The 15,086-nt window shown below is 41.0% G+C and overlaps 1 protein-coding gene across 4 annotated transcripts in view; it reads left to right on the top strand.

Annotated features, from left to right (window-relative positions):
* Nucleotides 1–15,086, top strand: part of MYOM1 (myomesin 1) — a 140,650-nt gene that overhangs the window by 2,879 nt on the left and 122,685 nt on the right. For all 4 annotated transcript variants that reach the window (XM_056138266.1, XM_056138267.1, XM_056138269.1 and 1 more), the window contains exon 2: nt 4,293–4,600. In XM_056138266.1, coding sequence (XP_055994241.1) covers nt 4,320–4,600 — 281 coding nt within the window. In that variant the 5' untranslated portion in view covers nt 4,293–4,319. The remainder of the gene's footprint in view (nt 1–4,292; nt 4,601–15,086) is intronic.

Here is a 15,086-nt window from a genome sequence, read left to right on the forward strand (position 1 = left end):
TTCAGTTATACAATGATCAAGTGCCCATCCCTCCACCAGTGCCCGTCATCCATCACCACGGGTCCCAGCATCCCCCCCACTCCCCATCCCCCCCCGTCCCATCCTGCCTCTGTGGCAGGGTATTCCCCCTTGTTCTCTCTCTCTTCTTTTGGGTACTGTGTTTTGCAAGAGAGGCATTGAGTGGCAATCATGTTTGGTCTATAGACTACTTTTAGCATGCTTCTCCCACCCTGGGAGGGTCCTCACAACACCCTTCATTTGGTGCTCTCTTCTCTATCTGAGCTTCCTTTTCACCTAGAACGTGTGGCTGACCTTCAAGTCATGGAGCAAAATTCCTGGTACTAATCTCAGCCATTCCTGGGTCTTCCTTTTTGTTGCTTTATGTTCCCCAGATGAATGCAATCTTTCTGTGTTTATCCCGCTCTTTCTGACTCATTTCGCTTAACATGATACTTTCCATGTAGTACCACTTGTAGGTGGGCTGGAGCGATAGCACAGCGGATAGGGCGTCTGCCTTGCACGCAGCCAACATGGCCGACCCGAGTTCAATTCCTCCGCCCCTCTCGGATAGCCCGGCAAGCTACCGAGAGTATTCGATATGCCAGACACAGTAACAACAAAGTCTCCAATGGAGACGTTACTGGGCCCGCTCGAGCAAATCGACTATCAACGGGAGGGCCTTACTTTACTTTACCACTTGTATGTAAATTTCATAACTTCATCTTTTCTAACAGCTACATAGTACTCCATTGTGTAAATGTACCAAAGTTTCTTTAACCAGTCATCTGTTCTTGGGCACTCAGGTTTTTTCCAGATTCTGGCTATTGTAAAGAGTGCTGCAATGAACAAACAATTGCAGATGTCACTTCGACTATACCTTTTTGCCTCTCTGGGATATATTCCCAGGAGTGCTATAGCTGGGTCAAGTGGCAGATCAAATTCTAATTTTTTGAGAGTCATCCATACTGTTTTCCAAAAGGGTTGGACCAGACGGCATTCCCACCAGCAGTGAAGGAGAGTCCCTTTCTCGCCACATCCGCGCCAGCATTGGTGCTTTTGTTCTTGTGGATGTGGGCCAGTCTCTGTGGTGTGAAATGATATCTCATTGTGGTTTTGATCTGCATCTCTCTGATGATTAGCGATGTAGAGCATTTTCTCATGTGCCTTTTTGCCAGTCGAATTTCTTCTTTGCGAAAGTTTCTGTTCATTTCCTCACCCCATTTTTTGATGGGGTTGGGTGATTTCTTCTTGTGGAGTTTAACCAGTACCTTGTATATCCTTGATATCAACCCCTTGTCGGATGTGTATTTGGTGAATATCCTTTCCCATTCTGTAGGCTGTCTTTGTATTTTGGTCACTGTTTCTTTTGAGGTGCAGAAGCTTCTTAGTTTAAGATAGTCCCATTTGTCTATCTCTGTTTTCACTTGCTCGGCCAGTGGCCTTTGAAGGGTTTCACCAAAGTTTGTGACCTTAATAACTTTGACTTTGTTATTCCTACTTTGAGTGAATACCACACAGTTTGAGAAATTTAGACTACAGTGTCTGATACAGGATGCAGTTACCATATGAAGCTTTAACTCAAAACTTGGATTAAAAATAAAAGGCACAATGAACTTCAGCTCAATTTTATGTGCACAAGAGTTGAAAAATCTGAGCCAACTTAAAGAGAAATTGATTCTAAAATTTATAAAACCTATAAATAATCAGAGGGCAAACCACTATATTAAAACAGATTCTCTAGCAAGTAAAAATCTTGCAGTTTAAGCATGCACTTGTATCCACTTTAGATACAAGACAAAACTCACTCTTTAAAGTAAGCCTTCATATTCTTAAAGGAGCAGTTAGTTTTCTAGGTTTGAAACATTAACTTTTCACATTGTTAGATTTCAGAGCACTTGTTATATGGTAAGGCTTGCGTATAATCTAGGCCTCAGTCCTGGCTCTTTTAACCAGACTCCTGCATTTCCCATATGGTCCCCCACGCACCACTATCATATATTTAGGAATAATCATTCCTAAGTGATTAGTCCTAAATGTAGCTCTTCATTCTATACCCTAAGGTCACATATGTAACATCCAACTTATCATCTGCACTTGGATGTCCAGCAGGATTCTTCAGTGTAGAACATCTCAAACTAGATTCCTAGTCTTCCACTTCACTGCTTTCTCATATTTCATTTCTCACATTCCCTTATTCCATATCACTCAGTAGCAACTTCAAATCACTGAGGTAAAAACCTTGGAGTCATCTCTCTCTCTTCTTTATGTTTTCTTACTCCAGAGCCTTTAGCAAGTGATTTTGGGTTACCTTCAAAAACATGTGTAAAGTTATTCACTTCTCACACATCCAGTGCTTCCAGTGTCATCTGTAGCCTGGAGTCTTTGTTCTGACTTAGTGGGGCTCTCATAATAAAGTACTACTCTAGGGCAGCTTCAGCAATTATTTTCTCATAGTTCTTAGGGCTAGAAATCTGAGATCAAGTCTAGTTTTTCCTGAAGCCTCTCTCCTTGGCTTGTAGATGGCTATATTCTTTGTCTTCTTGTCTCTAATATGAATCTAATTCATATCCATGTCCTAATTTCTTCTTCTCATGGGGCTTTCATCGTACTTCGCGAGGTCTCACCCTAATGACCTCTTTTGAACTTAAGTGCAGTCACATCTGAAATATTGTCAGAATTTCAATATAGGAATTTTAGGGCTCGGGGGTTACAGTTCATCCCAGAGCAGTCCTATAATCAGTCTCCTGGCCTAGATGATTCATTTTTAGTTGTCTATTTTTCAGGTTTTATTGAGTGTAATTCTCAGTTCAGAACTTGCTGATGTTTTCTTGCACACTTTCGGAATAAATACAGTGTTTATACGTCCTCTTCCCTCTCTCCTCTGACATCTGGTGCTCCCGGCAGGATCACTTGGAAGTGCTTAGGCCAAAGGTGCTTAAGGGCCAACAAGGCCACATGGCAGCGCTGGGAGCTACCAGGGCCACACTCAATGGTGCTTGGAATAGGGGCTTTTACTTGGTGCGCTGGGGGTTGCATGTGAGGGATGGGGCATGTGGTGCCTGGGATCAAACTAAGGGCTTTGCAAATGCTGACTATGAGCTCTATTGCATGAGATATTCCCCCCCTCAGATGATCTTATACTCGGAGTTCCCTTTCCAAGGAAGTCATCACTGACGAGGCTGGCTAAAATCTCTCAATCTTCTTTTCCTCATTTATTTGTTATTGTAACATCCAGCATATACTAACATACCTTATATTTTACTTATTTTCTCTATTGTCTACCTACTTCAATAGAATATAATGTTCCATATAAGATAATCATGTCAGGATTTTGTTTTGATAATCACTGTATTTCCTGTGTGGGGAGAGTACTAGCTCATAATAGATGTTCAGAGACTATTCAGTAAAACTACATTGGCTATTCACAGACTCAATCCTTCCCCCTTATGGAATCATCATCTGAATATAATGTCAGAAAACTAGAATATGTATTATGAATGATTGGGGGAAAGCATAAGAGTCAGGAGAGAAGAATTTATGTTATGACTGCCTAGATGAAGAAGGCACAATGACAGAAGGGGACACATCTAGAATACAGAGCAGAGCATTTATTGAGTAACAAGCAAATCAGATGTTCAAATCACTTATTCTTTGGGGAAACAAGAGTATTGACTCTTAGATATAGCAGATACTTGCCCCCATTTCCTGCTTTTTGTTGTTGTTGTGATGATTGGGGGCTGTGCACACTTGGTTTTGGGTGCATGTACACTTGATTGTGGTGTTTCTACACTTTTCAGTTGCAGGGTTTACTGGGGGTTGCACACTTTAGTTGTAATGCTCACACCTTTTGCTTGCAATGTGCTGGAGATCATTTGCTTTGGTTTTGGTGCCAGGAACTCCAATGGCAGTGTCACAAGGAGAGTAGTCAGCATACAGGGAAGCACCAGAGACGGAACATGAGGCCACATGCCTTCAAGAAAGGCACCTTTCTAGGGCTGGAGTGATAGTACAGCGCATAGGGTACTTGTCTTGCACACGGTCAACCTGGGTTCAATCTCTGGCATCCCATATGGTCTCCCAAGCACCACCAGGAGTAATTCCTGAGTGTAGAGCCAGGAGTAACTCCTGCGCATCACCAGGAGTGACCCCAAAAGCCAATAAGGAAGGCAATTTTACCACTGAGCTGTCCCTGGACCCTTGGAATATTGATTTTTACATGTTGGTTGAAATGACTGGTTCTGTGGAATTTGTTCCATAATAGCTGACTCAAAAACAGTATTTTTTTTTCATAGCTTGCCTGATTGTGTTGGGGGCACACGATGTCACTGCCATTTTATCAGAAGATCCACGAGCATTATGACAGCAGCTACCGCAGTAAGGACCTTCGTACCACCATGAGCCAGTACCAGCAGGAGAAGAAACGTTCTGCCATCTATACCCATGGCTCAACAGCCTATAGCAGCCGCTCCTCTGCTGCACACCGCCAGGAATCGGCAGCTTACAGCCAACTGTCTGCAGCCTCCTACCAGCAGCAGGCCTCCCTCCAATCTGCAGCTCATCGGCGAGCAGCCTCCACTTATGACTATGGCTACTCCCATGGGTATGTCAAAAGCAGTTTTTCAGTCTTGGGCCAAAGACATGTTCTCTGAATAACCCACTCACATCACTGTTTGGACAGGATAGCAGAATGTTTATTTTATTTATTTATTTATTTAAATCCATTTTTATCGAAGGATTGGGATTTACGGTTAATCATACCTTTTTGTGTTTTTTATTCCAATACCACAGCTGCTACCCTCCATTAGTGTCTCAAGGACCCCGCCTAACTCCACCTCCCCGCAGGCAGCTCAGTTCTAGGGACAAAATCTTCAGTTCTGTACAGCAGGATGTTTAAAGCAGCTGCAGCACTAGGCTCCATATCTGATAAAACTGGGACTTCTGTCTTCCTCTTTCCCATTACCGTCTCGTTGAGTTTTGCACAGAGCTGCACAGTCACAGCGGGGTGTCTGGCTTGAATTGCCAACTGTAATACTTCCAGAAGTAGAGAAGTTTTGCTGCTGAGGAGGTTTTCATTAGCAGCAGTAGAGCCAGCACATGCCATTTCAACACTCATGGCAGGTTTCCTGGCACAAAGAAAGATTTCAATTTTGATTGAAAAAGCAGTATAGAATTTAAAATTCTCAAGTCACAGAGGACTAAACTATGGCACAGATGTGTTCTACTTTTTCCAATAATCTGAAAGCCAGTATCAAAATTCTGAGCTATTTTTCATTGAACAAATATTTTCATTTTGGGGGGGAGGATTCACACAGAGTCCTAAGGGTACCTCGGACCCGTCCCAGAAATTCTTAGTCAACCAACAGTTAGCTCAGTGCAAGGCCCTGAGCATGTGGTGCTTGGAATTTTTGGAGTCACCCTGGTAGTCCTCAGAAATCTCTAGGACCATATCAAGTGGTGCTTGGACGCCTCCAGGACTGCACCCAGCAGTGAACCCAAGGGACCATTAGGTGTTGGGAATTAAACTGGAGTTGGCTACATGCAAGGCAGGAACCATTACATCTGTACTATCTCTCCAGCCTAGCAAGCATTTATCTTAAGCAAAAACATGTCCCCTGGAATACAGATATGGTTCAAGTGATAGAGCAACTCTAATGTATATACAGAGACTTAAGTTCAATCTCTGGCACAACATGATTCCAAGTTCTGTTGATGTGGCCACTATAACAATAAAAAACACAAAATTGCCCTCCCGTTGATCGTCGATTTGCTCGAGCGGGCCCAATAACGTCTCCATTGGAGACTTTGTTGTTACTGTGTTTGGCATATCGAATACTCTCAGTAGCTTGCCGGGCTCTCTGAGAGGGGCGGAGGAATCGAACTCCGGTCGGCCATGTTGGCCGCTTGTAAGGCGAACGCCCTATCGCTGTGCTATCACTCTAGCCCTAAAAACACAAAACAAAAACAAAACAAAATATAGCCCTATCTCAGTCAGCATAAGAATGCCAGGAACAGGAACCAGGGCTACAGCTCAGTGAAGGAGCACACAACTCCTAGATAAGGTCCTAGGTTCTATTTCCAATACTAGGAACAAATCTCTATGCTGATAAAATATATATTTTGTCTTGTGTTGAGGGAGACTAGAAACTAAAGGAAAATAGGCAGTTACGGCATTCTAGGGAGATCGGAGTTTTGATGCAGTGCTTGTCCTCAAAAGTGAACTCAGGGTTCTGTTTCTTTGCAAACAGAAAAACTGAAGTAAGCTCACACTTGTATTCAGATGCCCTTATGTGGAGCTCAGCGCCAGAAAGGGGAACTGAGGCTGTTTTTCGTGCCAGCAGTGCTGGAACTCCTCCAGTCAAGAGTGTGAAATCTTACGCTCATTGAAAATATTTCAAACACTGAACTTCCTTCTGGTCTTGATTTTAGAGAAGAGAATTCATCTGTGGCTCTACCGTCTCTCAAAGATATTTTCACCACAGTAGTTTCAGGGTAAAAATATTTCCTGTGAACTTTATAGTTAATTTTTTTCCTGTGTCTGATGAATTCTAGGCAGGTTTGTTCAAGCCAACTTTTATTTTCTCAATATTCAGGACAAAATATTTCATAGGGATTATAAAATAGTTTTGAAATCATGTGATTTTATTCTAAATCTGTTTATAGTTCACAGAAATAAATATGAACTTCAAAATGTAAAAATGTCTTGGTTTCATGAAAATAAATAACTGCCAGCTACCTCAACTCCTTCTCTGATAACCATCTGGCACAGGTTTCAAATTTTTTTTCTAAGCATGGGATAATTTTGTCTTATAAAATCTGAGTCCAGAAACTTTCTGTTAGTGCAACTAGAAAATGTATTTATTTCTGGCAGTGAAAAATTATTGAGGACACAATACAGTGGCTGACTTAAATAGGAATGAGAAAGGTTTGAGGCAGAAATTCCAGAATCTCTCTTGGATTCAAGCAGCTCCAGATTGACAGCTGCTATGTGAGGGACTGTCATCAACCTCTTGGGAGTTTCTGCTATGTTCAGGAACAGCCAGAGTTTGTTGGGGGTTACCTGGAATGTCTGATGGCGTGCTCTGAAGTCTTATTTAAAATGGAACAAGATCGTTTTACAATCTCACTTTCCTGGGTCATGTTCTGCAATGGGATATTCATAAGGACCTTGCATTGGCTGCAAGTATGGAAATCTTGTCACTGAGGAAAAGTTATTTCTTTGGGCACTAGCTACCAATGAACTGCCTTCCAAAGGAAAGTTGGAGGATTCAACACCACGTGTATGTAATGACATTATTTTGTTTTCCTGAAGAATGTTCCATAGATATGTTCAATAACCTTATTTAGGAAATCAGCTTTCCTGTGTTAGAGAAGGATTAGATTTTCCTGGCTGCTCTTTACTCAGTCTATAGAAGATAGCTCTTTTTTACTGTGGTGCAGTTGTAACAGGACAGTGCCTGTTTTATTTCCCTAGTGCTGTAGAATGTGTATTCTTTTAGGAATATCTACTTTACTCTCTTTCTCTTCCCTTTGTGATATCTGGGGGTCTTTCCTGTGGTTGCTGTGCTCACCAAAGTTTGAATGTGCAGTTGTGGTGTTTGCACACTTGTATTTAATTTTTCCCACTTGAAGGGTTGAGAATAACACTCAGTGAAGTTATGAGAGACTTAGTCACATCCTCTTGCCCATGGATTTGTATGGGGCATGCTCCCCAGCAGTGTTGGGGACCAGCAGAGCATCTGAACCATACTTGGTAGTCCTGGGAGACCATGTGGTATATGGATCAAACTCAGGGCCTCTTGAATACAGGACATGTGCTCCAGTCCTTTGCGCTTTCTCACCATCATCCCTGATAAAAAGGGGGGGGGGGGGGCTGGAGCGATAGCACAGCGGGTAGGGCATTTGCCTTGTATGCCGCCAATCTGGGTTTGAATCCCAGCATCCCATATGGTCCCCTGAGCACCTCCAGGAGTAATTCCTGAGTGCAGAGCCAGGAGTAACCCCCGTGCATCGCCAGGTGTGACCAAAAAAAAGGAAAAAAAAACAACAATAACAACAAAATTTGTCTTTTGGGCTACACGTGGCTGTGTTTGGGGCTTCTCCTAGCTCTGTACTCAAGGGACCATACCGGTGCCAGGGATTCAACCCATGTGTGGCACATGCAAAGCAAATGCTTTATACTCTGCACTATCTCTGGCCCCTGAATTTGTATTTTTAACTGATTCTTACTTCTTCAACTTTTTTTCTAAAATCTGTGTTAAAATTACTCATTTTTATATACATTCTTTTTACTTATTTGTTGTGAAGCTAAACTCAGTGGTCCTTGGGACCTACTACCAGATTTTTGCTGAGTGGTCACTCTTGGTGGTATTCAGAGGGACCATGTGGTATAGAGGATCAGTCTCCTGCAGCCTGTTGAGCCATTCTATGGCCTATGAATTCTTTTAATTGCACATCAGAATTTATGTTATTTATAACCAGATATAGCATATCAGACATTAGTTTGTGAGTATTTTAACATTTTATTAAGAAAACACTCTACATGATCTTTGAAAGATATAGCCATTTAGGAATAATGAGTTCAGGTTGTTAAACTTTGTTGGAAATGGAGCTATAAAATTATTTTTCCACATAGAACTTCGTATCTTGTTTCTCCTACTACATATGTATTTATGCATATAGATAGGTATTTATTAATGACTTGATATGTTTGAAAAACTCAGACTTCTTGGTAGAATCATGTAGACCTGGAAGTGAGAGGGAAGAAAATGTCAATAACTTCCACTTTGTGTAATGTCATGTAAAAGGAAAGAAGTCAATCTGATGCTGGGGCATTTATTTATTTATTTCAAATTGTATTTTATTTTTATAAAGTTGTTCACAATTATGTTAATATTTTATTATTAAATTTTAATATTTCACATTTACTATTGAACACCAATCCCACTATTACACCTACCCACCACTGTATTTTAATGCTTCCACCCCAACCTCCAAACCCTGTCCCGAAAGAAGCACCTAAATAATTTATTTTGTATAGCTTGTTATGTATAATCCATAATTATGTATAATCCACTAAAAATAATCCAAAAATTTTTACTTAGAGGAAGGTGTGTGAAGATTCTATTTCACCCTGGAGCCATTAACCCTTGTATGAGATTACAAACATGTTAAAGTTTGAGCCTTGTGGACTTTTATATACATACATATTATGTATATATTTTTTCATCCCTGAAATGAATTACCTTCTACTTTACACCCATCAGATATGGTGTGCTACTCTTGGTACATCAGTGGTGTAGAGTATGGGATGTTGCATGGCTGCATTTGTGACTGCACGCTCCATCCTGGGATATTTTAGTCTTTCTTTTTTTAGATCTAGTACTAACAGGTGTATAAAGTATTCTTTGAATGTTTGAAAATCATAATCACTTCTTTAGCTTGCTTTTTTTCCACAATGAAAAAAGATTTTTTTAAATGAGATTTATTTTTGGAATGTGAACAGTGTTGTTTGGAAGTATAGTTTTGTGGCGTATATGTAAACCAGAGCTTGATCTATTTTTAGCTTCTGCTATGTAGTTAGAAGTCCAATAGTAAGGGAAGTCTGGAGAATCACATGTGCTCTGAACTTGGCTGTTTCTCAGTAAGTCTTAAAAATAATGACTTCTTCCATTGTCAATGTGGATATAGTGCAGATTGGTTCAATCAGTTCTGAATCAAGGCCATAATATAATTTCTGGAAGATTTGCTCTAAATGTTATTGCTCTTGACCATAGTGAGGGGAAAAATCCCTTAAACAAATAATTAAGAGAAAACGGAACAAACACAGGTCATTATTTTGTACAATGTAATTAATTTGTAATGTACAAATACTATCAATGGGGAAATGACACTTGGGACCACTTTGTAACCAATATGCAAGAGCTCTTACTTCTGTCTGTGGATAACTTCCACAGTCTCAGATAATCTGAAATTAGGTGCAGATGCTTTTTTGGCTGAGAAGAGCTGCAGCTTTCATCAGATTCCCAGAGAATTCTGTGACTCAGCGAAGTCACCACATGCACTGGGAAGTCTACAGATGCTTAGTGGCATGAGGCCTGAGGACTCCTTTCTTAACACCAAATTTAAAAGTGGTATTAGGGAAATGTAATATTAGTGAAACCAGGGTACCTTTCTTTCCTTTGAGTGAGCTATACCACACATTAGGAGCACTGTAGCACTGTCCTCCCATTGTTTGTCGGTTTTCTAGAGCAAGCCCAGTAACGTCTCCATTTTGAGACTAGTTTTACTGTGTTTGGCATATTGAATACATCACGGATAGCTTGCCAGGCTTTGCCACGCAGGCAAGATACTCTAGGTAGCTTGCTGGGCTCTCCGAGAGGGGCGGAGGATTCGAACCTGGCTCGGCTGGGCTGGCTGTGCACAAGGCAAACACCCTACCGCTGTGCTATCGCTCCAGCCCATACACATTAAGAGAGAAGTGATAAAAGAAATATTCTGGGCTGGAGCGATAGCACAGTGGTAGGGCGTTTGCCTTGCACGCAGCCAACATGGCCGACCCGAGTTCGATTCCTCTGCCCCTCTCGGAGAGCCTGGCAAGCTACCGAGAGTATCTCGCCCGCACAGCAGGGCCTGACAAGCTCCCCATGACGTATTTGATATGCCAAACACAGTAACAACAAAGTCTCCAATGGAGACGTTACTGGGCCCGCTCGAGCAATAAGGAATAGCTTTCAAAAATCAGAAAACATAGCACAGTTCTTGGAATATGGAAAATTTTTATTTATTTATTTATTTTTATTGCTTTTTGAGTCCCAAGTGGGACTGTGTTGAAGGCTTCCTCCGGCTTTGTGCTCAGGGATCTCTCCTGGCAGACTCAGGGACCATATGAGGATTCTAGGTCAGTTGAGTCCAAGGCAAGCGCCTTATCCACTGTTCTATCTCTCTGGTCCCCCACAAAAGGAAGCATTTTAGATGTTCCCTCATCCCTCTATGGAAAGGCAGATATTGAATTGTCTGCTTTTGAACTGATTAAAATTGAGTACTTATGAAGCAATTTAGCTTCTAAAACACTGTATCTTTATGATTGCTCAGAGAAATAGGAAGTATTGTCCTTATTTTACAAAGGTCAAAACTGAAGGCTAGATTAGATAACCTTTTCTATTTATTTTTTTTCTTTAGGCCTCCAAAGCAATGCTCAGGGGGCTCAGGTGGGGGGATTCTACTTCTGCAGTACTTGATCCTCATCCTAGCACCCAAGGGTGAGGTGCTGCTTCAGCCTCCTGATTCTGGAGACTGTCAGACCCTGAAGATACTCAGAGTCCTCCAGGGCTCTGTTCTGTGATGCTTGGGAAACCATAAGGTATTAGAGATTGAACCCAGGTGCAGCACATGCCTAATTTATGTTAGTTGCTGTGCTATTCTTGGGTTTTTTCCCCCTTCTTCTCTCTCTCTGTCTATATATATGTGTGTATATATACATATGTATATACACACATATAGTATGTGTATATGTATACACATACATATGTATACACACACACGGTGCTGCCAGGGATTAAATCCAAGTTCATACATGCAAGGTATGCACTTAACCACTCCACCCTACTTTTCCTCTTTATTCTAAGAAGTGGTGGAATAGCAATTTGAAGCCCATTCTACTCTAAGTCCACCACCTTTCTCACAGGTGCCCAGTGCTAATAATAGTTAAGAACTTCCATGATCACACTTCCATAAGATGTTTCTTGAAGCTAAACTGTGGCCCAAACAATAACCTCTTTTTGGAATTACTACTGTTTTCAGAGAACAACACACTAGTGATCAAACCAATTATAATTCATACAGAATATATCAATTCCAAAAGTAGAAACAATTAAAGAGAGAACCTTTGATCTTCTATTGGTGATCTCTTGATAGCAGGGACTGACTGAGAGGGGTCAGGAAACTTGCTGTCTTCTATCCAGCATGGTTTCAGAAGATGTCACAAAACAAACCTACTGCTTTTTGGGCATTTGTGTCTTGATCTCACCTACCTGTCTTGGGTTGGTGTTCATTTCAGTGTAGCCATTTCCCAGCACTCAGTATAGTCTCCTGAGCATCACCTGGTTCTCAAGCATAGAGCTAGGAGAAAGCCTGATAGGTGTGAATCCCAAACAAGTAAATAAGTAAAAAGTACTTAAAATATGTGTGAGCACCTCAGCCAGATCCTTGGATCCCTGGTGGGCACATGTGTGAGCACTGCAATGACCCCTGGAGAACCCCATAAGCAGAATGTGCATGAGCACCGCAGCTGATGAGTGTAACCTCCTGTGTGAGCACCATAATAAAAAATGGTAATGTTGACCCTAGAGAGTGGCACAGTGGAGTGTGGAAACACTGCAGCCTGATGCGCATCTCCCAGTGAACAGCACAAGTAGATGGTGTGAACATCACAACCAAGCATGTGTTCAACCCTGCATCATCACATCAACAGAGAGAAATGGTAGGGAGAGGATGATTTAAATATTAGTGTTTTACCAAACAGCTCTTTCTAGAACACATGATCAGTCTACACTTGTGTTGAGAAGTGACTTGGACATCCACCCCTATGATATTTGCCTTAATATTAGGTATTAGTTGTAGAAAATGACTGAAAGAGAATATAAAATGTTATTTGCCAATAGAAATAAAAGATAGAATAATAAAAGTAATCATTTATTTCTATTTCAATAGAAAAATCAAGCAATGTGCCAGAGAGATACCATAGGAGGTATGGTGGCCAATGCTGCTATCATGAGTGCACCAGAGCCATTGGTAGCCAGAGTCATTAGTAGCCAGAGCACAGAGCCATTAGTAAGCCCTGAGCACAGCTGAGCATGGTCCTAAAACAAAACAAATAAAAATAGAGAATAGGGAACAGAAATGGCACCAAGAATTTGGGCTCAGAAATATTATAGTGGGTAAGATTCTTTCCTTGTACTCAACCAACCCAGGCTAAATTCCCAGCACCACATATGGTCCCCTGAGCTCCACCAGGAGTGATCCCTGAGGCAGAATCAGGAATAAACCCAGAGCACAGTTAGGTGTGCATTCCCACAAATCAAGCAGTAAAAAGGAGAAAAAATGTGATAATATTCCTGTCTAATAGTTATACTTTTTTAAAAATTTAGGTTTTGTTGACTTTTGGGGCCACACCTGACTGTACTCAGAGATTACTCCCAGTTCAGTTCTTGAAAGTTGCCCTTTGGAGTGTTCATGGGTACTTGCATGCCAGGAATTGGACCCAGGTCCTCAGAGAAGCAGAAGTACTCTGACACTGAACCACATCCCTGACCACAAATAGTGAAAAGCATTTAAAACTAAAAATGAGATAATGATGTAGTAATTAGAATAAGATAAAGAAAAAGATAAACTTAGTGAAAATAATAAAAACAAGGAATAACAAGAGAATCCAGGGATGGCTGTTGCTTACACCATTGCATGTCTGTATATTTCAAGAGTAGTGTTAGTCAAACTAAATTCATGTTTGTATCTTTGGAGAAATTTTATGCAGTTTGGGAGGAGAGGATAGGGAGAGGACTCTTCAGCTGCATACTTGTTCACTACTCTTGATATTTTCCTAAATGCTTTGTGAGTGTTCAGGCAAGGAGGTTGGTAGAGAGCACTGAGATTATAATGACATATCAAAGAATGAGTATAGAACAAAATGCTCTAAATCAAAACAGAACAATCTTTGCTCTCCTCCCATAAGCATCCCTAAATGGTCTCAACAGGATTCATTATTCTTGACCCAGAAACTCCTACAAAACCATGCAAATCAAGAAGTTCAATTTCACTTGTGAAACTGCAAAGGCCACCAAAGTCACACATATCTGAAAAGTCACTAAGTCTCTGAATGTTGTCACTCTCCAGAAGCAATGTGTGCCATTTGATTGTAACAATAGTGGCACTGAAGGGTTTTCCAGGCCAAAAGTGGAGCTGGAAATAAGGTTGGTGGCCTAAGGAAAGTTCTGAACTTCTACTATGCAGGCTTTAAAATGCAGAGCCAAGTTGAATTTAAGAATCTCTGCACATTGAGCATTTCCAGATGAACAAAGTCTCCCGGATGTGCAGCAGAACTTACAGGACTTGGGCGTGGAGTCACCCAACATGAGTTCTCCATGGCACAAGGAGATGATCCTTCCTGAAAATGAACAAATCACTCTTAAACCCAAAGAGGAGATTGCACAAAAGAAAAAGCATTAAAGAAAAAACTGAAGAAGGTGTGGTGCTCAGGGGTTACTCCTGTTGGTTCTCCGGAGGACTTTATGTGGTACTGGGAATTGAACCAGGGTCAGCCTCATAAAAAACAAGTATCTTTAGCACTGTCTGATCTCTCGAGCTCTATTTTTAAAATTTTAAAGGAATTTTCATAGCATTTTTCATAGAGTAGGTGCCAGTTTACACATGCACCCCACCAACAGTGTACAAGAGTTCCTTTTCCCCTCACACTCTGCCAATACATGTTGTTTTTAGTGTTTTTTGATATAGGTTATTGACAGAAGTGTGATAGGATATCTCATATTTTTTAAAATTTTATTTTCATAATAAGCACAGTTAAACATTGTCCACATAACTTTGGTGATCAGTATGTATTCATTTTCTCCCTTCCTTCCTATTTCTTCTATTCATTATTGTGATGAATGGGTGTTGCATACTAAGTTGTGGTATTGACATCATTGGTTGTAGTGTTCACTGCGTCATACATCTGATTATTATGCTCTTAGACTCAGTTGTGGTGTATGCTAGGAGTTGTACACCCTACATTGTGGTGTTGTACACACACTCATGGGGAGTTTCTCTCAGTCATAGTGCTTGCAGGATGTAGTGTCAGCAGGCATGTCTTTCTGGGGCTCACACTTTAGCAAAAAGAGCAGTAACCTGAAAATTAAGAAAATATGGTGCTAATTCTAGCTCAGCTACTAAATTGTAAAGTGAACATCGGCAAATCAAGAAGACTCTCCAGGCTTTGTTTTCCACATCTATAAAATATCTGGTACAACTATCTGAGATCTCTTCCAGATCTGACGTTCTATAAGTGATTTTATTTTTGTCTTTTCTTTCAAGAATAA

The sequence above is a fragment of the Sorex fumeus genome, unplaced genomic scaffold, assembly GCF_029834395.1.
Source record: "Sorex fumeus unplaced genomic scaffold, SorFum_2.1 ptg000128l, whole genome shotgun sequence".
Classification (NCBI taxonomy): Eukaryota; Metazoa; Chordata; class Mammalia; order Eulipotyphla; family Soricidae; genus Sorex; species Sorex fumeus.